The following is a 24,644-nucleotide window of genomic DNA, read 5'->3' on the forward strand; positions in this document are numbered from 1 at the left end:
ACAATAAGGTCATTTAACTATCCAAGTCACTCGTAATTAAAATCTTTACTTTGGGGTATTCATTGCATTTTAGTTGACGCCCCACGGCCGTACTCTTTTTCGTTGCAAAAAAAATTTAACTTCTTCTCGAATAAACGGCACTGCAATCATCATCCTCCACGTGTCACCCCAACTATTTTTACACTAACCTTTTTATTTCAACCTCCGTGGGGTCTCTCACTAACGCCAGTCAGAATCTTACCTCAAGTCTGCCGTCCCGTGATCGTTTATTTTTTCCTCAACACGTCGTCGTTTAGATCATCTTCGCCGATCGCATCTCACCGGCAGGAGTCGTCAACAACCATTTGCTATTTGTTTGATACTCTGCGTAGATTTCTTCTTTTAAGATAAAATAGAAATAAAAAATTATATTTTATAAATTTCTTTGGCGAAAAAGTACTTTTCCAATTCTCTCATCACTCCTTTTCTTTAAAATTCACTTTAATACGCAATGTTGAATTTCAACTTCTAGGCTTCTGTGAAGTCAAAGCAATTCTATGAAGTAGTACAAGTAATGGGGATTCAAATTCAGATCACAATTTCTTCTTCATCGATTTATCGATTCTGATACTGAAAAATGAGCGATCAAGTGACATAGCATAGACTGATCTCGCGGAATCAAGGATTCTTAACTAATCTCCGGATTCTGCGAGATTTCTAAATTATTTTATTTTTTTTTTAATTTTTTTTAAATAGTTAAGTTTTGGGATTTCAAAATTTGAAGTTTTAGCTTAAGACTCTGAAATTCGAGTGCAAAAATGTCGTCAAAAGTGGTGTATGAAGGATGGATGGTGAGGTACGGGAGGAGGAAGATTGGCAGATCGTTTATTCACATGAGGTATTTCGTGCTCGAGTCTCGCCTTCTCGCCTACTACAAGAAGAAGCCTCAAGATAATCAGGTTCATTTTTTAATTTCCTATTTTATAGTGTGTAAGGAATTTTAGGATATTTTGAAGAACATAAGTTATTTTGACTTTTGCATTATTGATCTATTTAAATTTTTTTTTTTTTTGACTCTGAATGTGTTTGTTTATATGCTAATATTAGGTTCCCATCAAGACCTTATTGATAGATGGCAACTGTAGGGTGGAGGATCGAGGCTTGAAGACTCACCATGGGCATGTAAGTGGTCGTTTCCTCTTTTATGATGATCAAACTTTATGTTTTTGAAGATATGAACTCTGAATCACTTGCTATCGTTAACAAATAATGAATTTGATTATCTGGAAAATACCAAAGTTTTGTTTATGCTGTGAAACTTTCCTAGACTTCGGCTGCCATAGCAAATTTGAATTACCAATAGTTCTCAGACATTGATGTTAGAATGCTATAAGATTTGGAAATGGCATTTACCCTGTGAAGTGCAAATCTATTGTGTTGCTTGCAGTACTCAAAAGTTTGTTTGGCATATTATTTTTGCTGAAGCCTTAGAGAAAGCTATTGGTCTGCTTTCGAGTAACTAGGACATCATTTTCTATCCTAAAAGCTTGTTTGATATCATAGTTCTTGTTCGATTGGCTGCTTGGAGAAGGCTATTTGTATTTATTGGGAGTCATATTTCTTGATTGTTTTTTTCCTTTAGGCTGGCCGGGGGGGTTAGGGAGTGGAAGAGGGTTGCTAGAGCTTATCTATATTTGCTTTTAGTTGTTGCTTAATAGGTTTATCGTTTATTATAGGAAGTGGTAGCTTGTCATATCTTGATATTTTTCATGTTACTCTTAATGTCAATATTCATTCTTTAACAACTTTTTATTTTATATATTTAGCTTTAATTTTCTATAGAACTCCCCAATGAAAATTATATCTAAAAACTGGGACACTTTTTAGAGCTAGGATAGACTTGGAATTTCCTTTTGGTATCTCCCTCTCTAGGAACCTATTGTGCCTTAATGTGCCATGAAGCTTTCATAACTATTTTGTGAACGTTCTATGCTAACGGTGAAAATACCTCTTGTATTATGTAATGAATTTATACAAAAGTTGGTGAATATTTCATATTTTGAAATGAAAACAACTGATGCAATTGCATAGTGGAAGCTGGTAACTGTTTGGCCATGTAAATATTTCCATACAGTTTAACAATTTCAAGAAAAAAGGAATATACTTATAATTCATTTGGCTTACTCACTTTACTTTTTTTGGGTTTTGCAGATGGTTTATGTCCTGTCTGTTTACAACAAGAAAGAGAAGTACCATAGAATCACGGTGTGTGGTCTTTCCAGCTTCTTGTAAACAGGAAATAGAGCTAGAATCTTGATTACTATCCACTTTGGTGCAGTAGCACATGCACACACTCACTGTAACACATATAATGTCGGAATAATTTTGTGCTGGATGTAATTCACTTTATTATTTATTTATTTTTTGTATTATGTTCTTCATGGAACTTTTAATTCTTGAATAATTTTTAGGAGTTGAGGATTGAGTCTTCTAAAGGCTTAAGCCTATAGGAAGATTTCCAGCAATACTATAGACTCTTAGCAAACATAATTTGAGGAAAAGAAATGGTTGAAAAGACAAACGAAAGAAATTTAATCAGACACATAAGTGAAAAATCTGACGGTTATTTTGATTTGTGTTGAATATCAAAGTGTCCCTTGAATTTTAGTGACAGATCCCTTTGATCTGTATGAATGTTGACATATTGAATTCTGACTTAAAAAGTTTACTTACACAAGATGATATATCTTTTGAAGCATGAGGAATTCATTTCAATCCTCCACTGCCAGCTAGGGTACAAAAATTTGTTAAAGTCATGGATCTCCTTTATCTATTTGGCCAGTTTGGAAAATTTTAACCTTTGATGTGTCAGTTCTTCTCTTAATTAGTAAGATATTGTTTTGTATAGCAGTCCAAGAGTTCTGGGAATTTTTGAAAAGGACAACAATTGTAATTTTTGTATGGAGTTGTGCAAATTAAGGACCGTTTTTGGATTGCTCCCAGAGGAGAGTATCAGTTAATAGCACATAAAGGGCCAACTAGGCAAGAAAATATCAACTTAAAAGGTTTTGCAGAGTTTTTAGATTGCTAGGTTACTGTTTCTACGGAGCACTTCTCTGCCACCAAGAAGTTTATAATGTTGTTTGGTGGTTTAGTTCTTGATACTATTGTATTTGATATATTGGAGTCGGGGATTAAACAGTAGATTTTCATTCCTTTATTAGGGACTTTGTCACTTGACCTTCATTGGCCTTGCTGCTGAGTTTTAGTTTGTTCACTTCTTCTTACCGACGCTTCTAAGGTTCTGCCAGTGTCAGTGTAACTTTAATCCTCGATTGGTCATCTTACATTCTCTGCCACCAAGAAGTTTATAATGCTGTTTGGTGGTTTAGTTCTTGATACTATTGTATTTGATATATTGGAGTCGGGGATTAAACAGTAGATTTTCATTCCTTTATTAGGGACTTTGTCACTTGACCTTCATTGGCCTTGCTGCTGAGTTTTAGTTTGTTCACTTCTTCTTACCGACGCTTCTAAGGTTCTGCCAGTGTCAGTGTAACTTTAATCCTCGATTGGTCATCTTACATTTTCCAAAGTGAGTGAGTTATTTGGTGACCAGCTGACCCTGACCTTATTATAGCAAGAATGGATTTCTCTGGGAAATCCTTTTCTATTTTTATCTGTGTGCAGACTTGCTTTTCTTATATCCATATTAGCATTAGTGCTTCTCTGTCTTAGCAATATGGTGAATAGTGATTTTTTGTCGGGGTTAAGGCTAGGTTTATGTGCTTCCTTGGCCAATGTGTTTTCCATACTAGTTGTTAACTCCTGGTGGCTTAAATTATTTGCTCTGAAGTTTTGTGGAGAAAATTAATTTATGGTCCGTGATCTTATCAGATGGCAGCATTCAACATCCAAGAGGCATTAATCTGGAAGGAAAAAATTGAGCTTGTTATTGATCAGGTATTCTTTTTCCCTTCCAAATTGTAGTTTTCGTACCTTACTTACAAACTTTCCAAGTTCTCCTGCATACATTTTAACTTTGATCAATTAGGTACCAGTCAGTTACATCCCTATTTTAGATTTTTCTGGGGTAGTTGCTGGTAGTTTTTGCTCTTTTTGGGTTTATATTCTGATATCTTCCGTGATTGCCAGAACTTAAATGCAATTGTTGTACTGTTAATAGAATTTTCCTACATGATTGCATTTGTATCAATGTTTCTACTTGTATTAGTGAATGGACATCTGTTATTTTTTGTCTTTGGGCTTGATAAAAGTGAAAGCCACTTGATATAATCTGGATTTGCACTTGAGGAGGTCTATTAGCGCTTAAGTACTTCTGTTGGCTCCTTACCTATCAATCTATGCTTTCACACTTAAGTGGTAACTTAACAATGATAATGTAATACTGGTATTTTTTTAATCCAGTTGATATAATACCAGTTGATGCCTACTAAACTTGCTACATATTGACATGTGCAGCATCAGGAGTCGCAAGTTTCTAATGGTAACAAGTATGTTTCTTTTGAATATAAGTCTGGGATGGACAATGGAAGGAATGGTTCATCCTCTGACCATGAAAGTCAGTAAGTTCCTATTAACTGTTATTTAATTGTTTGTGCTGGTCATAATTAAGTTCATCTCTTTTGCTTGTATCTAAATTTTTAAATTCTGTTTCATGGGCCATGGCTAAACATTGATACTAGGCATTCATATCTGCTCAAGTTGATAAGGTGGTTGGGCCAGTTTGCAGTTTGCAATTATGGTCCAGCAGCAGTCTGTTGAGCTCTTACATGATTTGAGCTACTCCTTTTTTATTCTTCTTGCATGTTCACTGATATGGTCTTGTGAAATATTTTTTTGATGGTTATCTGAAAATCTTTTCTTTAGAGCAATATTAAGCTTTGATATGTTGTTTTGATAGCGGGTGGAATCTGAGATTCTGCTTTCTTCTCTATATGAAAGTGCATGTCATGTGTTAAGAAAAATAAGATTATTTTAAGGAGATTTATTATTATTCATGGATCGGGAAGCTCAAAAAATTTTCTTATGCATTGTGTTGTGGTTTTTCAGTTCTTGGAGATGCAGAAAAAGTTTGTTTTATTATATGGTATCTTATTTATTTATTGCTTTCACGATGAAATAGCTGTGCTTTTGGAAATTAGTGTGCTGTGTTGTCAATGTTGTGTGAAATCCTTGTATGCTGCTTGACAAAAAGAAAGTAAAGACTCTTTGTATTGGTGTCTATGTAAAGTGTTTCAGATTTCAGACCTGAGAGTTAAACTTCGTGTACCAGTTGGGTTTTGGGTTTAGTATGGCTGCTTTTACTATAATTGACCTATGGGCTAGATTATTTTGTGTAAGTACGTGCTTCGGATTTCTTTTTCAGGCTCCCCAAATCATTTCTAGAGGGCCTAGCATATGGCGGAGGGTGTTAAAATGATACATATTTTCTTTGTTTTGGCTTTAGTATTGTTATCTGCAGTGTGATTAGGTCTAGCTTAGTAGCTTAAGCTTGTAGGTTGGATTTGTCTGATAAGGGACAGTTTAATTTGCTCATTGTGATGCTTATAATCATTTCATACATGTATTTACCATCAATTTCAATCATGCCTAATTTTTCTATGTATTTCTTGTGGACCCTCAGGTTCAGTGCACAAGAGGACGAAGACGATGGACACCTGAATTTGATGCGGAGAACAACTATTGGAAATGGTGCTTGATTTGCTTGTCCAATTGACTTGAATTGGTTTGATGCAATATATAGTGTATTTTTGTCATCTTTTTATGACTGGCAGGTCCTCCTGATTTGGTACATGACTGGACACGGGAATTGGACTCAGATTTGTCAAACCAGAATATCAACAATCAAGCATTTTCTCGAAAGCACTGGCGTCTTCTTCAATGCCAAAATGGTTAGAAATTTTCTTTATCTTGTTTTATATCTGATCAGTTAAGCATGTGATGGCAATCACGTAAAGTTATTATAACATTGTGTTCCCGCAAAACTGCTGATGATGTGTAGTACAGGAAATGAATTGTTTGTGACTACTTTTTCTTCGTATTTTTTTTCCCTCTCCCCAACAGGACTCCGCATTTTTGAAGAGCTTCTTGAAGTTGACTACCTTGTATGCCACTTTCTTTACTCTATGCTCAGGACGTGATTTTGCCATGTGTTAAAATGGTTTAGGTCAGAACCATCATCTAAAGTTTACTTAATGCAGCCGAGAAGCTGTAGCAGAGCAATGAAGGCTGTTGGTGTTGTGGAGGCCAGCTGTGAAGAAATATTTGAACTTGTAATGAGCATGGATGGGACACGATATGAGTATGTTTCTTTTCTATTTTTTATTTTTAATTATTTTATCCTAATCGAGATTATATCAGTTGTCTCTGTAGGCTGAGTATTATATTTCCTCTTGTATGCCATGAAATTCATATTGTCTTCAGTCCTGATCTTGCATGTGTCTTTATTAATATATTTAGGTTTTGTTTGGGATTGAGGTGCTATAACTTTTAAGCTACAGTTGTTATGGAAAAAAAAGCTGTAACTATAGAACAAAAGTTAATAATATGTAGTAAATATAAATTTTAAATAATAATTTTAACAAAATTATTAAAAATATAATAGATTTTCCATCATAAAAGTGAAAAATCATATCAACATAGCTTCCAAGCTATAGTTGATGTGTTTACCAAACACTTTAGTGTTGTAGCTTTTAAGTTACAGTTGTCCAACCTCAATCCCAAACGCACTCTTAATTAATCTGCATGTTGCTTGTTAAACATTATTACAAATTTCTGTTGCTTTGGTATATGAAGAATGTGGAAATGGAAATAGCTTTTGAAGTTTAATGGCTTGTTTCATTAGTAAAGAAAGACTAGGACTCATTTGTATAACTTTGTCTCCACTTAGCTAATAGTATTTGATGAAGACAAAATAGATATAGCTATGCGTACTTTTTCTTGCTGAATTATAGATCAATTGACTGTTGAAGTTAGTTGTATTAATTTGTCGTATTAGAATTGAAGCTTATATCTTAGCCATTTCATGAAGTGTCAAATACGTTCTCTCCTTAAAACTGTTCAAATATGTTCCACTTTTGAAGTCACTATTACGTAAAAGAGTGTTCTAAAATAGGAGAAGGCGTGTTGACTGAAATTACCTGTTTCCTAGCAAATCTAGTTGGTTTGCGAATTAGATTTTAACAAGCCTGTTGGCAACGTTTGCTAGTAATGTGGTCAAATTATTCCCTTTAATCTTACTGTCTATACCCTAATAGTTCTTGGTTTGCATCATTGCATTGTCCTATAATCTGTGTGTGTTGGCTTATAAAGGCCAGCAAGGCTAATCATTTGTAGCATAGTTATTTCCATGAAATTCCTATCAATTTGACTCAGTATTTAGAGGTATTGAAGAGGGAAGTGTACTAGACATGGATTTCTACCTCTTTTGGCTGTGCAATTGGTGTATTCCTTGGCCATCAGATCATTTTCATGTACTTTTCTCAAAGTTCATGCCACGTGTAAATCGTTTTTCATGTTTTGTGCAGGTGGGATTGTAGTTTTCAGTATGGCAGCTTAGTTGAAGAGGTAGATGGGCATACAGCTATTCTCTATCATCGGCTTCAGCTGGACTGGTTTCCAATGTAATAGTCTCTTGATTCAATCATCTTGTTTATGCTTTGGTCAGAATCGTAGATTTATTGTTTTCTTCTTTCCCCTTTCCTCTCTTCTGATATAATATATGAAGAAATAACCTAAAATTTTTTTGTACCCCGATGTAATTGTTGGAATTCACAAATAAAATAAATAGCGTCATGTTTTTTCTGGCTTCTGGCCTCTACGGATCTGGGTGTTTTAGTCCCTAGCTAACCATTGTGTATGAAGAAATGGGATTCAGAAGAACAATGACTTAATATGTGCTCAAAATTCATAATTTTCCTCGGTTCAGTCCTAAGTTCTCTTCAGGTATTCGGAAAGTTCTTAAACACACTGTGACAGTTGAAAATCTAGTGGTTGAGATCATTTCGATGAATTTAATTTTAATTCTTAGCTGACATTGTTTTTGGAAAATTTTTCTTATGTTTCCTCAGTAAGACTTAAATATAGGCCTTTCTTAGTTTGGTTTGGAGTTTCGGCTAAAACCTTCCCTTTAATTCTAAATTTCTCACAATATGACTTATAAATAGGCCTTAGTTTGGTTTTGACTACGTCTAAAACCTTCCCCTTGATTCTAACAATGTCTCTGGGGAAGGTCTCGGATGGATTTTAGGGAGCTCTGTGGCAAATTTGAAAAGTTCAGGGGAAGTGTCTAATGAATTTCAAATCACGTGGGTTATCTTTTTTAGTCAAGAGTTAGTGGATTCCCTGAAATTTATCCTTTTTATTAAAATAATCTTCCATTAAAATAATCTTCTTTCTTTCCTCCTTGGACATTTATTTGTGTATACGAATTCATGTGGTTGCAGGTTTGTTTGGCCCCGCGACCTTTGCTATGTGCGTTATTGGCGCCGAAATGACGATGGGAGTTATGGTAAGGTTCTTGCGTCCCCACTTCTTGAAATTAAATCCATCTTTTCTGGCACTAGAAGTTTCCATATGCTGTGTTTTGTTATTGTGCAGTTGTGTTATTTCGTTCTAGGGAGCATGAGAACTGTGGTCCACAACCAGGATATGTACGAGCTCACGTGGAGAGTTAGTTTTCTGTCCTTTCCTCTGGTTGATGTAGAGAATTAACTAGCGACTAAGTCATGCCAAATTGCACACTTGCTCACTGTATTCTGATTTCTCAGGTGGTGGATTCAACATTTCCCCACTAAAACCTCGAAATGGTAGGCCCAGAACACAGGTACAGCATCTTATGCAGATTGATCTGAAAGGGTGGGGTGTTGGTTATCTGTCAATGTTTCAGCAACACTGTCTTTTTCAGATGTTAAATAGCGTTGCTGGTAAGTTACTTGTATTTCACATTTTATTTTGCGCTGTTGTGGATTAATGTGTTTCTGCTGGGTTGCCATTTTCAGTCATGTTTTTACGTATTACTCTATTTTCTGTCACTCCTTTTCTAAGGAACACAGACACACACACATACACACATAGAGTCACCTTTCAAGGAGGGATCTATCATTTTAATAAAATGAGGAATAAGCTAAAAGATAGAAATACATGAACTCCAATGCAATGTGTGTGTGTCTGTGTCTGTGTCTATGTACATTTTCTTTTCTTTTAGTTTTACTATAAGACAGTAAATGAAATAATTGATAATGGAACTTGGTCTGAGCAGCGGTGTAATTTCAGAGGATTTAGTATGTGAAATAATTAAAAGGCTGCTGTTCTGGTCATTTACTAAATCAAACTGCTAGAAAAGTGGTCTAGTTAAACGTATTTTCCAGAGGTTTTTTCAGGGTTTATTTATTAATTTTTTGCGTCTTTCCAAGATGTGGCACTTCCAGTGTGAACACTTTTTCTGAGTTATGTTCTTTACTTCTTATGAAAGGTCTGCGTGAATGGTTTGCTCAAACAGATGAAAGGAGTGCTCATCCGAGAATCCCTGTCATGGTCAATATGGCCTCAGCTTCTGTTTCTTCAAAGAAAAACCAAAACCTGCAAGACTCGCTTATTCATCCGAGCTCATCTCTTGATCAGCTAAATGCTGGAAGCAGACACTCTGTGATGATGGATGAATATTCTGATGAGGATGAAGAATTTCAATTAGCTGAGTCTGAACAAGAGGTTTGGTTCACGCTTGAATCCTCATCCTTTTCAAGTAAACTTCTTTCTCAACTCTTGTTCTTAGTTACATATTTTTCCTTGGGATTTCAGGCAAATGAAAAAAAGATTGAGAATGATTTCAAGAGGACAGGTGGATGATAAGTATTCATTTTCGTATATTTGGCTAATGTCCTCGTTAGTGGATTTTTATGGTATTGATCTTTTTTTTTTTTTTAAATTTTCAATTAGTTGCAGCCCTAGAGGAAGAGCAGGCTGATCAAATTGATTTGTCTTGTTTTTCGGGCAATCTACGACACGATGACCGTGATAATGCTCGTGACTGCTGGAAACTTTCTGATGGAAATAACTTTAGAGTTCGTAGCAAGCATTTTTGTTATGACAAAACAAAGGTTCCTCCATATTTTGTTTGTTTGTTTGTTATGGTATTTATATATCCTGCATAGGCTAGGTAGACAGGTTATGATGTAGTTTGGTTGGCTCTTCTTGTGCTTTGTGCAATTTGTAACTGCAGATACCTGCGGGAAAACATTTAATGGATCTTGTTGCTGTTGATTGGTTCAAAGACACAAAGAGAATGGACCATGTAGCTAGGCGTCAAGGCTGTGCTGCACAAGTAACTATTCTTTTCTTTTATTTTTCCTTTTCCATTGATGCATTAGGAGAAAATACTGCCTGTGAGATACTACAATGTAAATAACTTCTCATGGTTCATTGAATCTATAACACACTTGACCCTCTTCTAAAAAATGTAGGTTGCTTCTGAAAAAGGGCTTTTCTCACTGATCTTTAATCTTCAAGTAAGTTTGTTTCATTTCAGAAGGTATTAAGTTTCAAACTTATTGTATTGGGAGGTTGTATAGTTGTAACCTAAGCATCTGCAGGTTCCTGGTTCAACACATTATAGTATGGTATTTTATTTTGTCACAAGGCAATTGGTTATGGGATCACTTTTGCAACGGTTTGTTGATGGCGATGATGAGTTTCGCAATAGTAGGTTGAAACTTATTCCATCTGTTCCTAAGGTATCCATCTTGGCCTTCATGTATTAGGACTATTTAACGTATACTTACCCTTTACTGCATGGTACACTTCAATTTGTCCAAAGAAGGCATGCATTTAGGTGTAAATGTATTGATGGAATGTACCTTCAAACTTCATGTCCTTTTTACCCTCTTGAATTTGTTCTGCACTTGTTCTTGATTTTAAGCACTGAATCATGCAGGGGTCATGGATCGTGCGCCAGAGTGTTGGAAGCACCCCTTGCTTATTGGGGAAAGCAGTTGATTGTAACTATATTCGCGGTCCCAAGTACTTAGAAGTAAATGCTCTTGGAATTTCTATAGTACATGAGATGTTCATCTTTCAAATAGCGTCCGATACCATTAACATGGTTTAACATTGTTCATCTTTCTGTAGATTGATGTTGACATCGGTTCTTCTACTGTTGCTAATGGAGTTTTGGGCCTTGTAATTGGTGTAATTACGACATTGGTGGTTGACATGGCTTTCCTTGTACAGGTATGTATGATTGTTTTTTTCCCCCACTTCTAAATGGACACAAGGGAAAAGACACGATTTTGAGATATTGCACTGCAATTTGCATTTTTGCATACTTGAATGTTCTCAGAATGGTATAATGCTTCGTGTGTGTCTTCTTTATCTTGCTCTTCTGTATGCAGGCAAATACTACAGATGAATTACCGGAGCGGCTGATTGGTGCTGTACGTGTTTCTCATATAGAACTCAAGTCTGCTGTTGTCCCAAAGTTGGAACCAGAGATATCATGACTCTGGTTTCATTTCACCTCAACTGTGTTTTTTTTTAATTAAAAAAATCATTTGTTTTAGGTATACATACATGTATTTTGATTCTATTTTCATTGTAATTTCTCATTTACTTTGAATGAAAGTCATTGGTTTTTTTGAATGGGAATTTTGCATTAAAAAATGAAGAATAGTGAATAGGAAATTTCCTGATTCTTTAGTTACTATTTTTGGTATGAGTGTAATTAGTATTAAAGTTGGTTTCTACTCGCAAACAAGTGAACTGCTCGATTCCCGAGTGGTATCAACCAGTTTCCAACTTTTTAATATACACTAATTGTTATTGTTTAATAGCTACTACTATTAAAACTCACAGCTAACAAAAATACTTAAAAAAAATGATTTTTCTTATGATGCCGTGAAAAAAATTACGGGTTTACTTCTTTCCACGAGATCTATAACATGGTCTTGACTTCATGAAATTCTTTTAATTTAAAGCGTGCTGGTGTGAGAAGGTCAGTTTGACTGATTAATTCTTTTTAACAGTGGTCGAGATAATTTTACTATACTAAAAAATATTCTTATTCTGATAAGGCCACAAATGTTATGCTGTTTTCTTGGGCTAATGATATTCTATCAGGAGAGGTTAGAAATGAAATGCTTAAAAGACCAATTGAACGAATAATACAGAAATTTAGGCAGAATCTAATCGAATATTGCATGAAACATGAAACATCAATTCAAGTCCTTTCTTAAACAGAGAATGCATCAAACAAAATCCAAAGTGTCTTGCAAGTCTGTAGCATGAGCAAAAAATTGTAAATATGTGTAGAACCAAATTATTCAACTACAGAAGAACGAGCAAGCTAAATAATGTATAAGAGATTGGCCTGGTTCGGGATAGCTTCTTCACTGTATCTGAAGGGTTGGCTCAATCTCTTCTTTAGAATTCTGCAGATTTTGTAATTACTCGTGTAAGCAAGCATACATTGCCACCATAAGAATAATAAAGCTAGAGTAATGATATGAACACCACCTCTTGTGCACAAACAATATTGTATAAACTAATGCGACATAATATGATTGGTGAAACAAAAACATTACATGCCCTCATAATTTATTTATTTATTTATTATTATTATATATTTTAAGTCAACCAATCATATTATATCACATTGATTTCTATAAAATTATTTGCTAAATAGCACCAAAACTTAATTGATACTCACCATTTCATTGAACAATTTTTTTTTTATGGTGTCATTGAGGTTGCCTTCCCAACATCGTTCATCATCATCTTTTTCTTCTTCGGTGATGTTCACTTTGTTTAGCATTGGTGTGTCTAAGACTCCTTGAGAGAAGATCTTCATTTTTGGATACTGTCTCACAACAACTTGTTTCAAGGACGGGAATTCAAGAGCGTAATTACCTAAACAAAAGCTTGTTAGGCTTGGCAAACAATCAAGTGTCAAGTACTCCAATTCCTTGAAAACAATGCAATCTTTCGCTTCTTCTCCAACCTGCGATTGTATGATTTGTTCTATCATTTTGCAATCAGCTATCTTCATTCTTCTGAGATTCACTAGATTTTTAGATGCTGAGAGCGTCAACACATTTATCAACCTGTGACACTTCGATACTTCTAGTCCCCACAGATTTTCCAAATGCCACGAATGTGGTACTAATTTTTGCAACTTACTACATTCCGATATTTCTAGACTTCCCAAGTTTGCAAACACTTTGTTGGATTCGTCATTTTCCTTCCAGATATGCTGCACTTTGTGTAATCCAGATAGCGTTAACCATCTCAATTGAGGGAATGCAACCTGAAAATCAACAAAATTAAGTTGTAAATGAAAATATGTATCCAATCTCTGCAGTCTTCCCCTGCATATTTTATGGACAAGATTAATCACGACATTTTATATTTTTTTTTCCAAATTAGTATGCTTTGCAGTAGGATCCCAAATATAAGTATCAAATCGATTACCCTTTGAAACACATAAATGAAATCTGATGCTAAATCCAATATGAATTAGCTAGGAAAACAGAGATGTTACACACATAATTAATATAGTTCATCACCTCGTGTTACCAGGCATCCAATTAATTTCAGACATTTTTATAATTCATACTATAAAGTTAGTTAATAACGGAGATTATATTGTTAAATCAGATATAAATTAAGACGACGTGCAAAAAGATGAGTCATTAAATTTGATTTGATTCTAATGAAATTACATCTATGCGAACGAAAGTGAAGGGAAAAATAATAATAATAATAATCACCTTTTCATCGAAGAGAGGTTGTACTTGATGAGCCAGCAAGAAGTTCTCTTCTGATGTTAATTTTTGAGGTTCCTTGTTATCTGTTGTCACGTGCACTACAGAGTTGGATATGAATGTTTCCATATCGGGGCAATTCTCAATAGTTAGATTCTCCAAATTAGGCATTTCAATTATATTCCCAGTGAAGTTGCAGAATCTTTTGAGTTTTGGAAGATCAATGAGCCTTAGGCTAAGAAGCCTAGGAAACAGGGGGCCTATATGTTCTTCCTTAGCACTTAGCTCTTCCAAATGAAGCACCTCTTCTAGTGAATCACAATTCCTCACTTCCAGCCATCTCAAATTGTTCAAGCACCGTAGCAGATTGGCAGGAATAGCACTCGACATATTCGTGCAGTCATCCACCACCAGGTCTCTTAAATTGTTGAAGAAGCTGACAGGCAGTGCTCGGCCAAGCCATATTTCTTTCAAACGTGGAAAATGTGAGAGTTCCAAATGCTCTATGTCACGGAATCCAATCTGCATAAACCAAAACAATTGCACTGGATATATATAAATTTCTTTTTTTGCAAGGCATTAGATATATATACATTAAATTTACATGTTTTGTGTTTTAACTTCTAAAAATATATATACAAGGCAGGTGTATATATTTAAATGTGCAAGTGCAGGGGAGATGCATGAACAATTTGGGTGAATCGATTAACGCAGACCATATTTTTGTAACATATGTTTAAATGTGCAAGTGCAAGGGAGATGCATGAGCAATTTGGATGAATCGATCCACACATACCATTTCTTTGTAACACTTTTGTATAGTGGAATTAAGGTTGCCTTCCCGATGGTACAATTCACCCTCTTCTTTAGTCACTTGCACTTTGTATAGCTTTGGTGTGGATAGGATTCCCTGAGAAAAAGTCTTCATGTTCGGACAATGTGTCATAGAAACTCGTTCCAGTGATGGGAATTCAAGAGTGTAATTCTCCAAACAAAAGCTGGTAAGCCTTGGTAAATCATCAAGTATCAAAACTTTTAATTTGCTGAAAGCAATACGATTCTCCTTCACTTCTTCTCCAACATGTCTTATGATTTCTTCTATCTTATCGCACCGCGATACATTAAGATTCACTAAAATACTAGGAATTCCAACCTGAAAATAGGCAAAAGTGTGTGTGTGTTAAAAAAGTAAAAATGTGAGGGTATCATTCAAGGTTCAAAGTATGTTTAAATCATACAATTATACGTTTTATAAACATAACAAACCATGAAATGTCTACGAGATAATTTTTTGTTAAACAAAAAAGGCAACAAGATAAATAAATAAATAAAAGCCAGATAAACAAAGATAATAAAAATGCATTTACACTATTTAGTATTAGGAACATAGAAAGAATTTAAGGCAATTTCTAAATATTTTAGACTTAGAATTTAAGGCAATTTCTAAATATTTTAGACTTATTTTGCATCTTGATGCCAGTTTTTAAACAAAATTTGCAAATTTCAACTATTCCTTTTGGGAAAAAAAAACTCAACCAAAATGCCGCTGTTTCCCTTTTTCCTTGGTCCCTTTTTTTATGTATATTTAATTTTGGAAACAAAATTAAAGTGGATCTTTATTAAGTACTTCCAGACTCGAGGAAATTTCTTTACAATCATGAATTTGTGCTTAATTAATGTTATAATCAGTTTGTAACTAAACAAGAGATATTAATTAAATTTGAAGACTTTTCTCATCTTTTTTTCTTTTTCCAATCGAAATGTGAAGAATTAAGGAAAAGAGAAATATATAGATGAATTTGTGAACCTATAAGATGAGTGACTATCCTTTAATTTTTGAAAATTGTACTTATTAAGATATGAGCAGAAACAATTAAATTGAATTATATTGTGCTGTTGAATCGTGATTAAAAAAATTATATTGTTGATTCTAATGCTGGCGAACCTAAAAACTGGACTTAAAATGTAGATTTGAGAGTGGTGGTTCGAAGTACAATACTTGAAATAAATAATCAGTGGCTGAATATCATTTGTAAACCCAAAAATGGTTACAATATTGTTGGATGTAATTTGAAAAAAAAAAAAAAGATTCGAAATGAATACAGCAGCCTTACCAATGGAGGAAAAATATTCTTTAGGTTATCACACCGAATTATCTCTAAATTCTTCAATTTGCTGAAAGACTCCGAAGCAAGCTGGTGGTGCCATATTTTTCTCAAATTATCCATCCAGCTAATATGTAATACCTCCAACCTAGGAAGTCGTACCTGGAAGTTAAAGATTAAATAACTAATTAATCAATTAATGGCATAATCAATTGATAACTAAATTAGAGGCGGATATTAACTAAATTTGAAGACTCAAGGAAAAGACAAATTAAATATTGTGACTAAAATTAATTAATTTTTATTAAAAAAAAAAAAACCTTTGCGTCAAAGAGAGGAGGAGGTTGCATTTCAGAATGATTGGTGTCTTCTGGTGCGCTCGTAGAGATGAATCTTAACATTTCACTGCACCTACTAATCTCGAGGCTTAGCAAAGAAGGGAATTCAACAACTAAATCTGAATGAATATGTCCCGTATTGGCAAAGCTTGTTAGTTTATAAAGCCCATGGAGCTGCAGGGAGTGTAGTTTAGGAAAAACCTTTAATTCAATCAACTTTCCTTCATCTCTTTCTGACCACCCCGTGGTGTCGACTACCCCTTCCATTGACTTACAAGACCATATTTCAAGATGTTGGAGTTGCAAAAGACTATTAACCATAGAATACGAAAACAGATACTTCATACGATCACAACCGAACACGTGCAGCTTTGTTAAATTTTGACAACAGTACATTCCTTGATTATGATCGGCCCATAATTTTTTTATGTTTCTTAATCTCGTGAGATTCAATTTTTCTAAGCTCGGAAGAATAACCTGCAAAGAAAACCCGTACATTTTTGTTCCTTCAAGTACAACCGTCTAGTATAATATTCTTTTGATGATCGAAGATTAATGGTGATAATAAATTAATCAATTAATTATTGAACAGAAAATTATCACCTTTGGAGCAGTATCATCATCAGCAATGATTTCGTTGAATCCCAAAGAAGTTGTTGGTTTCTCCCTGTCGGGTCCTATAAATAAACAAACAAAAACAATATATACATAATTAATCTTTGTTTTTTTTGGTCCAAAATAATTGAGGAGAAGTCCATAATCACACCAACACTTACCAAAAATCATTTCCAGATCATCGCAAGAAGCCACTTCTACCTTTTGAAGCCGCAGTAGGTTTTTGGCTATGGAGAATGAGAAAAGATGCTTCAATTTATCACAGGATTCTACTTCTATAATCCTTAAGTTGCTGAAAGATTGATCTTCTGTGAGTTGGCTGTCACATATTGTCTCCAAATTGTTCAAATAGCTAAGAGACAAAGACTCCAGCAAGGGAAAGACTGTACAATGAACCCGTCCAACTGAACCGACAATATGTAAAATCTCAGAACAACTTTTTACACGAAGACGCTTCAATCGTGGAAAACCTTCCCCATCATCTAATTCATGAACAACATTCTGAACACCCTTCAGTTCGTCTAGATTGATATCTTCAGTTCTCTTCAACAACAGTTTCATCCTGTAATTCTGCAAAAGAATGCCAAACTCTTCTAGCCCCTGGAGCTTCATCAATCTTGATAATCCAGATTTAACGGACCAGCTGCTCCACCACTTATTTCCTATACATATCCTATAGCTTTGCAATTCCACAAAGACCCATTCCTGCGGCAGAATTTGGGCATCCGGAACTTGTATATTCAAAGTAGTTAGCTTTGACAACCCCTTCAATTCAGCAAGACTGGCGTTACTTCCTCCTTCAACCTTATCCCACTGCGAAAAGCTGATATCCATATACAGTTCTTCTAATCGAGATAATTTTGATATGACATTTGGTGGTATCACCTCAAGGCTCCAACAATTGCTCAAATCTAGCAACTGTAACCGCGTCAATTGCCCAATTTCAAGTGGTAACTGCTTGATGTTGGAACCTCGAAAGCTAAGAATCTCTAATTTCTTTAGCTGTCCAATTGCCGCTACATCTTCTAGTTGGCACCAGTCTAAACACAATGTTTGAAGGTTAATGAGGCGACCAAGTGACGAAGGTAATGAAGAGAAATGAATTCCAGTAAAATCTAAAACTTTGAGTTCTTCTGTCCCTTCAAAAAAGTGGTCTGAAATTTGCATAGGGCCATTACCCTCTCTAAACAACAAAAATAACTGGAGATTGGGACATTGCAACCTTTCAGGGAGCTCTTGAATATCTCTCTGGGGTAATGAAATGGCAATTGGACCTTTCCGTATTGTCTCTTCCATCTTTTTCTCCAAGTCGGCAACATTTGGAATATTAAACATGCGCTTACCTGCGGCAATTGATACGGCAACAACATGAATGACGTCATGCATTTTAACTTCATCTTCAGCATAACCGTCCAACAATAAGCATGAAGATTTGAGATTGTCGATCAACCGATGCACTCTACTCCTTGCTTCTTCCAATGTGTAAACATTTTCAAACAAACCCCAACCCACACCATATCCATATCTCAATAAGTCAGAAACTTGTATGATATTACCTTCACTGAATAGACCACAAAGACGGAACAGAGATTTTGCCTCCTCACTTTCCAAGAAGTCATAACTCAATTTTATGGAGGTGTATACATTTGCTTGCATGCCATGAATTTCTCTTGCATCCGATCTTCTTAGCTGATTCAATGCATCTTTCCAAAAGTAAGGGTCCTTAGTTTTCAGAGCATTTGCAACTGTACTCAGTGCAACAGGCAAACCTCCGCATCTTTCAACGATCTCATTTGCTATACTTTGAAAAGAAGATATTTTAGTTGAATCACCCACCATCTTCTCAAATAACTGCAATGCTTCTTTTCGTGGCAAAGCATCGATCGGGAAATTTTTCTGAGAATTCATATCAATGCGCAATAAATCTCGACTTCTAGACGTCAATATTATTGTGCATCGTCTCTGATCATCCTTTTTATCTTTATCATCAACATCCCCGGAAGGAATTCCAACTTTTTCGAACTCGAGTTTTTTCCAAATATTATCCAATATAACGAGGACCCGCTTCTCGTTCTTCAACCTTTGACACAGTCGAGAAGCTCTTTGAAATTCATTCTCATTCAAGCCAAATTCCATGCCTAAGTCAAAAGCAAGTTTCTTTTGAATTTCCTGATCATCTGGGGTCTGTGTTAGCTCAGCCATAACGACCTTATCAAACAACTTATCTTCCATCATTTTCTTAGCAACTTGCTTGACTAGCGTGGTTTTACCCACGCCGCCCATGCCGTAGACCCCAATTATGTTGAGCTTATCATCCTTCAACGCCTCCACAACATCTTGAAATACTTTCATTCTTGAATCAAAGGCCTCGTTATCTTTCCCGTCATTAAGTCCTGTGCTCTTTGGAGGAGGACGGTAGGAAACATTAGAGAAGTTGTCGTTTCCCATGAGACTAGCGGCAGCTTTTGCGGCCTTTTCTGCTTGTTTACTAAGCTTGTAACGGGACATCAAATTTGGGCACAATCCTTTGAAGCAGAACTTCTTAGCTCTTTCTTCATCATCAATGATGGATTTTGCAACCCCTTCTCTGATGAATTCATCAACGCTATGTAGCCAGTCTGTGACACCCTCATAAAGCTCATCCCCTTGTAGCCTAGCATGGTTAACTGGTTGCTGCACCATTTCTCTCTTATATCCCAGCTGCTTCACTTGATCTTTTAGCTCATCTATGTAGCTCTGGTACTTGAACACATAAGATATATGCCGTGTAATCGGGTTGAACAGTGACTTTGCACCTTCTGATACAACGTTGGTTAAAAAAGCCAGACACGCTTCTATGGCCATTGCCCGTTGCTTAACAATATATATCTAGTTTTTGGCTGTTGAAAAAAAAATGGATTCAAATAAATTAAATGAACTAGAGGGGAAGAAAAAGAAAGAAACGACAACAAACAACTTTTTAGAAAAAGGTTTCAGGGGCCTGAATGGAAAACCAACATTTTTCTGAAGAAAGAAACCTTTTTTGGAAGATGGATGCAAATTAACCATTAATAATACTGCATAAGAACACAGAAGTTAACAATAAACAGTAACTTAAAACTCAAGAAAATTAAATGACAAGATTAAGACAAACAAGAGATAGTTTTTTGTTGGACATTAAGAAACAACTGCTATCAAGATCAAGGATTAGAGATTATGCTATTAAAAGAAATTATTGAAGGATTTAGCACAAATGTACTGTTTAATTACCTATTAACAGAGAGTTAATAAGCTTCACTTTTGGCCTTGAATATGTTTAACTGCAGGGGAAGGTGAGTAAATAGTTTATGAGAGTAAGTAATGCCAATCAATAGCAAGACTCAAGCGTGCACCCCACCCGTGTTCTGTTTTATTATCTAAACATGGCATGTTCATTATTGACAAAATGATCAATAACTCTATTAGTTATTTAATTGACATTGTAGCCAATTTTAAGAGAACATAATAATAATCATTGAATGCATAAATTTAGAGTTATATTTTTTTAATTCTTTATGTAAATATAAACCTGAATGGAAAATTATAAAAATTTAGATATAAAATTTTTCAGTCACTAAACAAGAAAACGGGGTAATTAAAACAGAGGAATCTCGTTTTACCTGTTTCTGGGTCTTTACTCTTGTTCTTATATAATTAATCTTGTTCTGATGATAGTGCTCGTGACTGCGGGAAAATAAGCTTAACAGCTATCATGTACTCCTTAAAAGCAAACGCAACGGAAACAACTCAATTTTGGAAAATAAGCTTAATTTTGCAAGTGATGGATTTGTTCAATTGACTCTGTACGAACTTATTGGATTGGCTGATTTATGATTTGACTGAATTTGAGAACTTCTTGAATTGGTTGTTTTTAGATTATTAATATGAGATAATACAATGTAAATTTTTTTTTTCCTTTTAACTCTTGTTCTTGTATAAATAATCTTGTTTTGATGATTGTGACTCGTGACTGCGGGAAAATTTCTAATGGAAGTGATGAATTTGTTCAATTGACTCTGTACTTGAACTAGTTGGATTGGTTGATTGATGATTGACTAAATTTGAATTAAGTTTAATAGCTTAGCTATCATGTACTCCTTAAAAGCAAACGTAAGTCCTTTTTAGATTTGACTGAATTTGAGAACTTGTTGGATTGATTGTTCTAAAATCAGTAGGTTGCCTTAGAAAAAGGTATTTTCTCACTGATCTTTTTAAAATTAAAAAAAAAAATTCACACGCACTTGATTAGTGACTTTTTCTTGAAGAAATAAACTTGTAATGACTAAAGATTTAATTTCAAGTCAGAATCAATACCAAAAGACGCAGGTTTAACAAAGCATGCAATGTGATAAAAGTACTTTAAAAAATATTGTTGAAGAGAGCACTAGTCCATAACTTTACGTCTTCATATATTCTAAAGAAATAATAAAGTTTTCATGGAATAAATACCGGTTGTGCTTTAATGATTTTGGCATAGACATTGCTTGTGTACTGTGAAATTGAAATGAATATTAAGTGACAGAGCAATGTAAATGCCTAATAAAAGATAAGCAAAAGCTTGGATGAATGACAGAGCAATGTAATGTAGTGACAGATCAAATCTCAATTTGATTCATCTTGTTTTCCAGGCAATCTTTTGATATGATGATAATGCTTATGAATGCTAGAAAACTTCTAATGCAAACAACTCTATTTGGGATGGTAAGCTTAATTTTACAAGTGATAAATATAAATAAATTTGTGTGGTTAATTCAATTTGTAATTATCCTTAGCCCTATTCTAAAATTTGTAGGCTGCTTCAGAAAAAAAAAATATTTTGCACTCATCTTTAATCTTCAAGTAAAAAACAAATCTAATAAAATGACAAACAAACAAACAACATTGATCTTATGCCAATTGATATTTAAACAGAGAATTCTTTGTTCTTTTTTTTCTTTCTTTCTCCCATTTGCTCAAGGATTAGAGTTTTTGCTATTAACAGAAAGGTTTCAAGGGTCTGAATAAAATCCCAGACCTTTTTTTAACTTTTTTTTTTTTTTGGGAAAATGGACTCAAATTAACCTAAGCCAATAATAAGATCACAGACTTTAACAATGAACAATAATTTGAAACTCAAGCAAAACCAATGACAAGATTAAAACAAACCAGAGAAATTTTTTCTTGGAAAGTAGATGAAAACTAAGTAAGAACTGCTATTAAAGGATATTATTAAAGGATTTAGAACATGTCTACCTCTTTATTTATATGGGATCAGAGAGTCGATGACCTCCTCTATTCGCTTCGGATATTAAGTAAGAACTGCTATTAAAAGAATGAACTGATGAGAGTAATAACAATGAATTGCAAAAGAGGAAGACTTAATCACGTACCCCTATTATACCCGATTTTTAAGATTTAATTTTGAAGTTCACCAATCAAGAACAAAGAAAAAACCTTAATAAAGTACGCAGTGAGAATAATTAAGTTAAAGAAAGTACTAGTTTATGGCTCTGTGTTTCATATGCTGTAATGAAATACTTAAGTTGAAGTTTTTAACGAATAAATACCTGTTGTGCTGGAATAATTTTAGAAGAATATTGGCTTATAGAGCATATTAGTAGGGATAAGATAGAATAAATGAAATAATAAAAAGCATAACTGATCAAGTCATTATTGATCTTACTTTGATTATTACATTGCACATTAGTTTCTTTCTAAAAATGCTATTCTTCATTCAAGCTTTCGCTTTATCTTTTATCAGGCATCCTACAAATCTTATCCCTACTAATATGCTCTATAAGCCAATATTCTTCTAAATTTATTAAATGTCATTCTTCATTCAAGCTTTCATGGACACTATTTACAAATTGTTCTTGTATTTGACAGAAAAATGAAAACTCCTCATCATACAAAACTGCATGAACAAATCTTCAATTTAATTATGATAAAATAATAAATTCCATTAATAGATTATGTTGTATGTTTTTTTTTTTGTCTTGACCACGAGGTATCTGGGGAGGGCCCCAATTGTGGGAGGCACCTTTAAGCCCGTACCACAACCCATACTAGAAGTCCCCACGTGAACCGGGAGGCACAATTTCTCCCAACAAAGACGACTTCCCTGCGACTCGAACTGGGGAGCAAACCCAGTCAAGCCACTTAGAGCCAACACTTTGTTGGTTATGTTGTATGTTAATGTGAGGGATTTGATCAGGTGATCATATAATTTAGTAAACGCTTTAAGAAGAACAAGAATTAATAAGTTAAAAATTAAAAAAATAAATAAATAAAGAGTAGATGGAAAGAATGTTATTTGCAATCACTAAACCAAAGAACAGGGGAATGATAAGAGAGGACGGTTACTGCAACAATATGAAGTCAAAATTAAGAAAGGCATTCTTTTTTTTCACATTATTCTATTTAATCTTTCATAAGGCGCACACTACGAATCTAAATTAAATTCATAATTAAGAATAAAAGATAAACCCAAACAATCATCTAGCAGGTGCCGTGTAGACTGCATCAAAAGTTTAGATTCAGATTTTTACAATCACCAAATGGAAAAACAGGGGAATGAAAACAAAGGTGCCGTGTTTGTAGAAACAGGGGAGTTTCCGGGTTTCTGGAAACAAACTCAGAAACGAATAAATCTCTTGGTGTATATAAGCTTTCATCATCTGGTTTTAGTTTGGTTAGGTTCAACTACATTTCCTGGGTAGCATTACTTATGCTAGTATATTCATTTCTACCCAAGCCACAGTGACTGTTAGGAGTTCTCGTAAACTGAATTTAAAGTTGCGGCTTAAAGTGTTTACCAACTTAAAACCAGAGCTATAAAGTGTTTGATGAATTATTTTTTAATTAAAAAAAAAAACTGATTTAGCGGGATAAAATAATGCTCCATTCCGTTTAGTATGTGATGTCCAGAGTATTACCTACTACTAACTAAATCCGCTTGATTCACAACACTACCCAGAGATAACTGAATCTTCAATGTAATAAAATAATGATCAGCCTCAGAGGAATGAGAAGATACATAAAAAGCTCATTTATCACAACCATATCCTAGTGCATCATAAACTTGATTATTTAATTTTACTATTAGGAAACCTACTTATATAAGGCGCACACTACAAATTCTAAATTAAATTTCTAACTAAGAATAAAAGGTAAACCCTAGCAATTTTCCACCAGGTGCCGTGTAACCTGCATCATAAATTTTGATTTAAATCTTTGTAATCACCGAACAGAAAAACCGGGGAATGAAAACAGAGGAGCCCTCATTTTTTTAACCCTTAACTCTTGTTCTTCTAATTATATTTTTGCTTGGAATTTCAGGCAAACGAAAAAAAATAGTGACAACTATTTAGAGAGAACAGGTGGATGATAGCAAAAATATTTTTAATTAATATGCATGATTAACTCTTGTTCTTCTAATGTAGTGGCTTGATTAATATTTTTAATCAAGCCACTACATTATTGGTAGTCTCTGTGGGCTCATTTCGTCTCCAGACCTGATATTGTATATCTCTTTTTTAATATGTTTAATTAATATGCATGCTGCTGAATAAAGACGATTACTTCCAAATTTTTGTTGCTTTTTTTTTTCTTTTTGCTGCTTTGGTACATGAAGAATGTGGAAATAGAAATAGCTTTCGAAGTTTAATGGCTTGCTTCATTAGTAAAGAAAGACTAGGATATCTGTCCCTTTTTGTTACTGAATTATTGATCAATTGACGTTAGTTATATTAATTTGTTGTACAAGAATTGAAGCTTATATCTTAGCAGTTTCGTGAAGTGTTCAAATATGTTCTTCCCTTACAATTGTTTAA

General features: G+C 34.4%; 2 protein-coding genes across 24 annotated transcripts in view; one reads left to right on the forward strand and one right to left on the reverse strand.

The window, feature by feature from the left end:
- Nucleotides 1-209: 209 nt before the first annotated feature.
- The window catches only part of LOC102612549 (protein ENHANCED DISEASE RESISTANCE 2), a 34,576-nt gene continuing 10,141 nt past the window's right edge, over nt 210-24,644 (forward strand). For 2 of the 10 annotated variants that reach the window (XR_008054827.1, XR_008054830.1), the window contains exons 1-18: nt 210-938; nt 1,087-1,161; nt 2,191-2,244; nt 3,877-3,942; nt 4,462-4,565; nt 5,627-5,694; nt 5,778-5,894; nt 6,067-6,107; nt 6,204-6,304; nt 7,530-7,625; nt 8,448-8,512; nt 8,602-8,673; nt 8,772-8,927; nt 9,476-9,711; nt 9,802-9,841; nt 9,940-10,100; nt 10,223-10,324; nt 10,464-10,508. Coding sequence is in view for 6 of the 10 variants with exons in the window: in XM_052441617.1 (XP_052297577.1) it covers nt 798-938; nt 1,087-1,161; nt 2,191-2,244; nt 3,877-3,942; nt 4,462-4,565; nt 5,627-5,694; nt 5,778-5,894; nt 6,067-6,107; nt 6,204-6,304; nt 7,530-7,625; nt 8,448-8,512; nt 8,602-8,673; nt 8,772-8,927; nt 9,476-9,711; nt 9,802-9,841; nt 9,940-10,100; nt 10,223-10,324; nt 10,464-10,508; nt 10,593-10,733; nt 10,934-11,029; nt 11,128-11,229; nt 11,391-11,498 (2,187 nt within the window). In the remaining 4 variants the exon portion in view is untranslated. Of the gene's footprint in view, nt 939-1,086; nt 1,162-2,190; nt 2,245-3,876; nt 3,943-4,461; nt 4,566-5,626; nt 5,695-5,777; nt 5,895-6,066; nt 6,108-6,203; nt 6,305-7,529; nt 7,626-8,447; nt 8,513-8,601; nt 8,674-8,771; nt 8,928-9,475; nt 9,746-9,801; nt 9,842-9,939; nt 10,101-10,222; nt 10,325-10,463; nt 10,509-10,592; nt 10,734-10,933; nt 11,030-11,127; nt 11,230-11,390; nt 11,700-24,644 lie in introns of those variants that run through there. The other 8 variants (XM_052441617.1, XM_052441621.1, XM_052441618.1 and 5 more) reach the window with 8 other exon arrangements.
- Nucleotides 12,168-24,644, reverse strand: part of LOC102611187 (disease resistance protein At4g27190-like) — a 60,629-nt gene continuing 48,152 nt past the window's right edge. For 7 of the 14 annotated variants that reach the window (XM_052441579.1, XM_052441585.1, XM_052441583.1 and 4 more), the window contains 3 exons: nt 13,764-13,831; nt 12,704-13,300; nt 12,168-12,425 (listed from right to left, as the gene is read on the reverse strand). In XM_052441579.1, the coding sequence (XP_052297539.1) occupies nt 12,384-12,425; nt 12,704-13,300; nt 13,764-13,831 (707 nt within the window). In that variant the 3' untranslated portion in view covers nt 12,168-12,383. Of the gene's footprint in view, nt 12,426-12,703; nt 13,301-13,763; nt 14,280-24,644 lie in introns of all 14 variants that reach the window. The other 7 variants (XM_052441589.1, XM_052441580.1, XM_052441577.1 and 4 more) reach the window with 2 other exon arrangements.

The sequence above is a fragment of the Citrus sinensis genome, chromosome 5 (genome assembly GCF_022201045.2).
Source record: "Citrus sinensis cultivar Valencia sweet orange chromosome 5, DVS_A1.0, whole genome shotgun sequence".
NCBI lineage: Eukaryota > Viridiplantae > Streptophyta > Magnoliopsida > Sapindales > Rutaceae > Citrus > Citrus sinensis.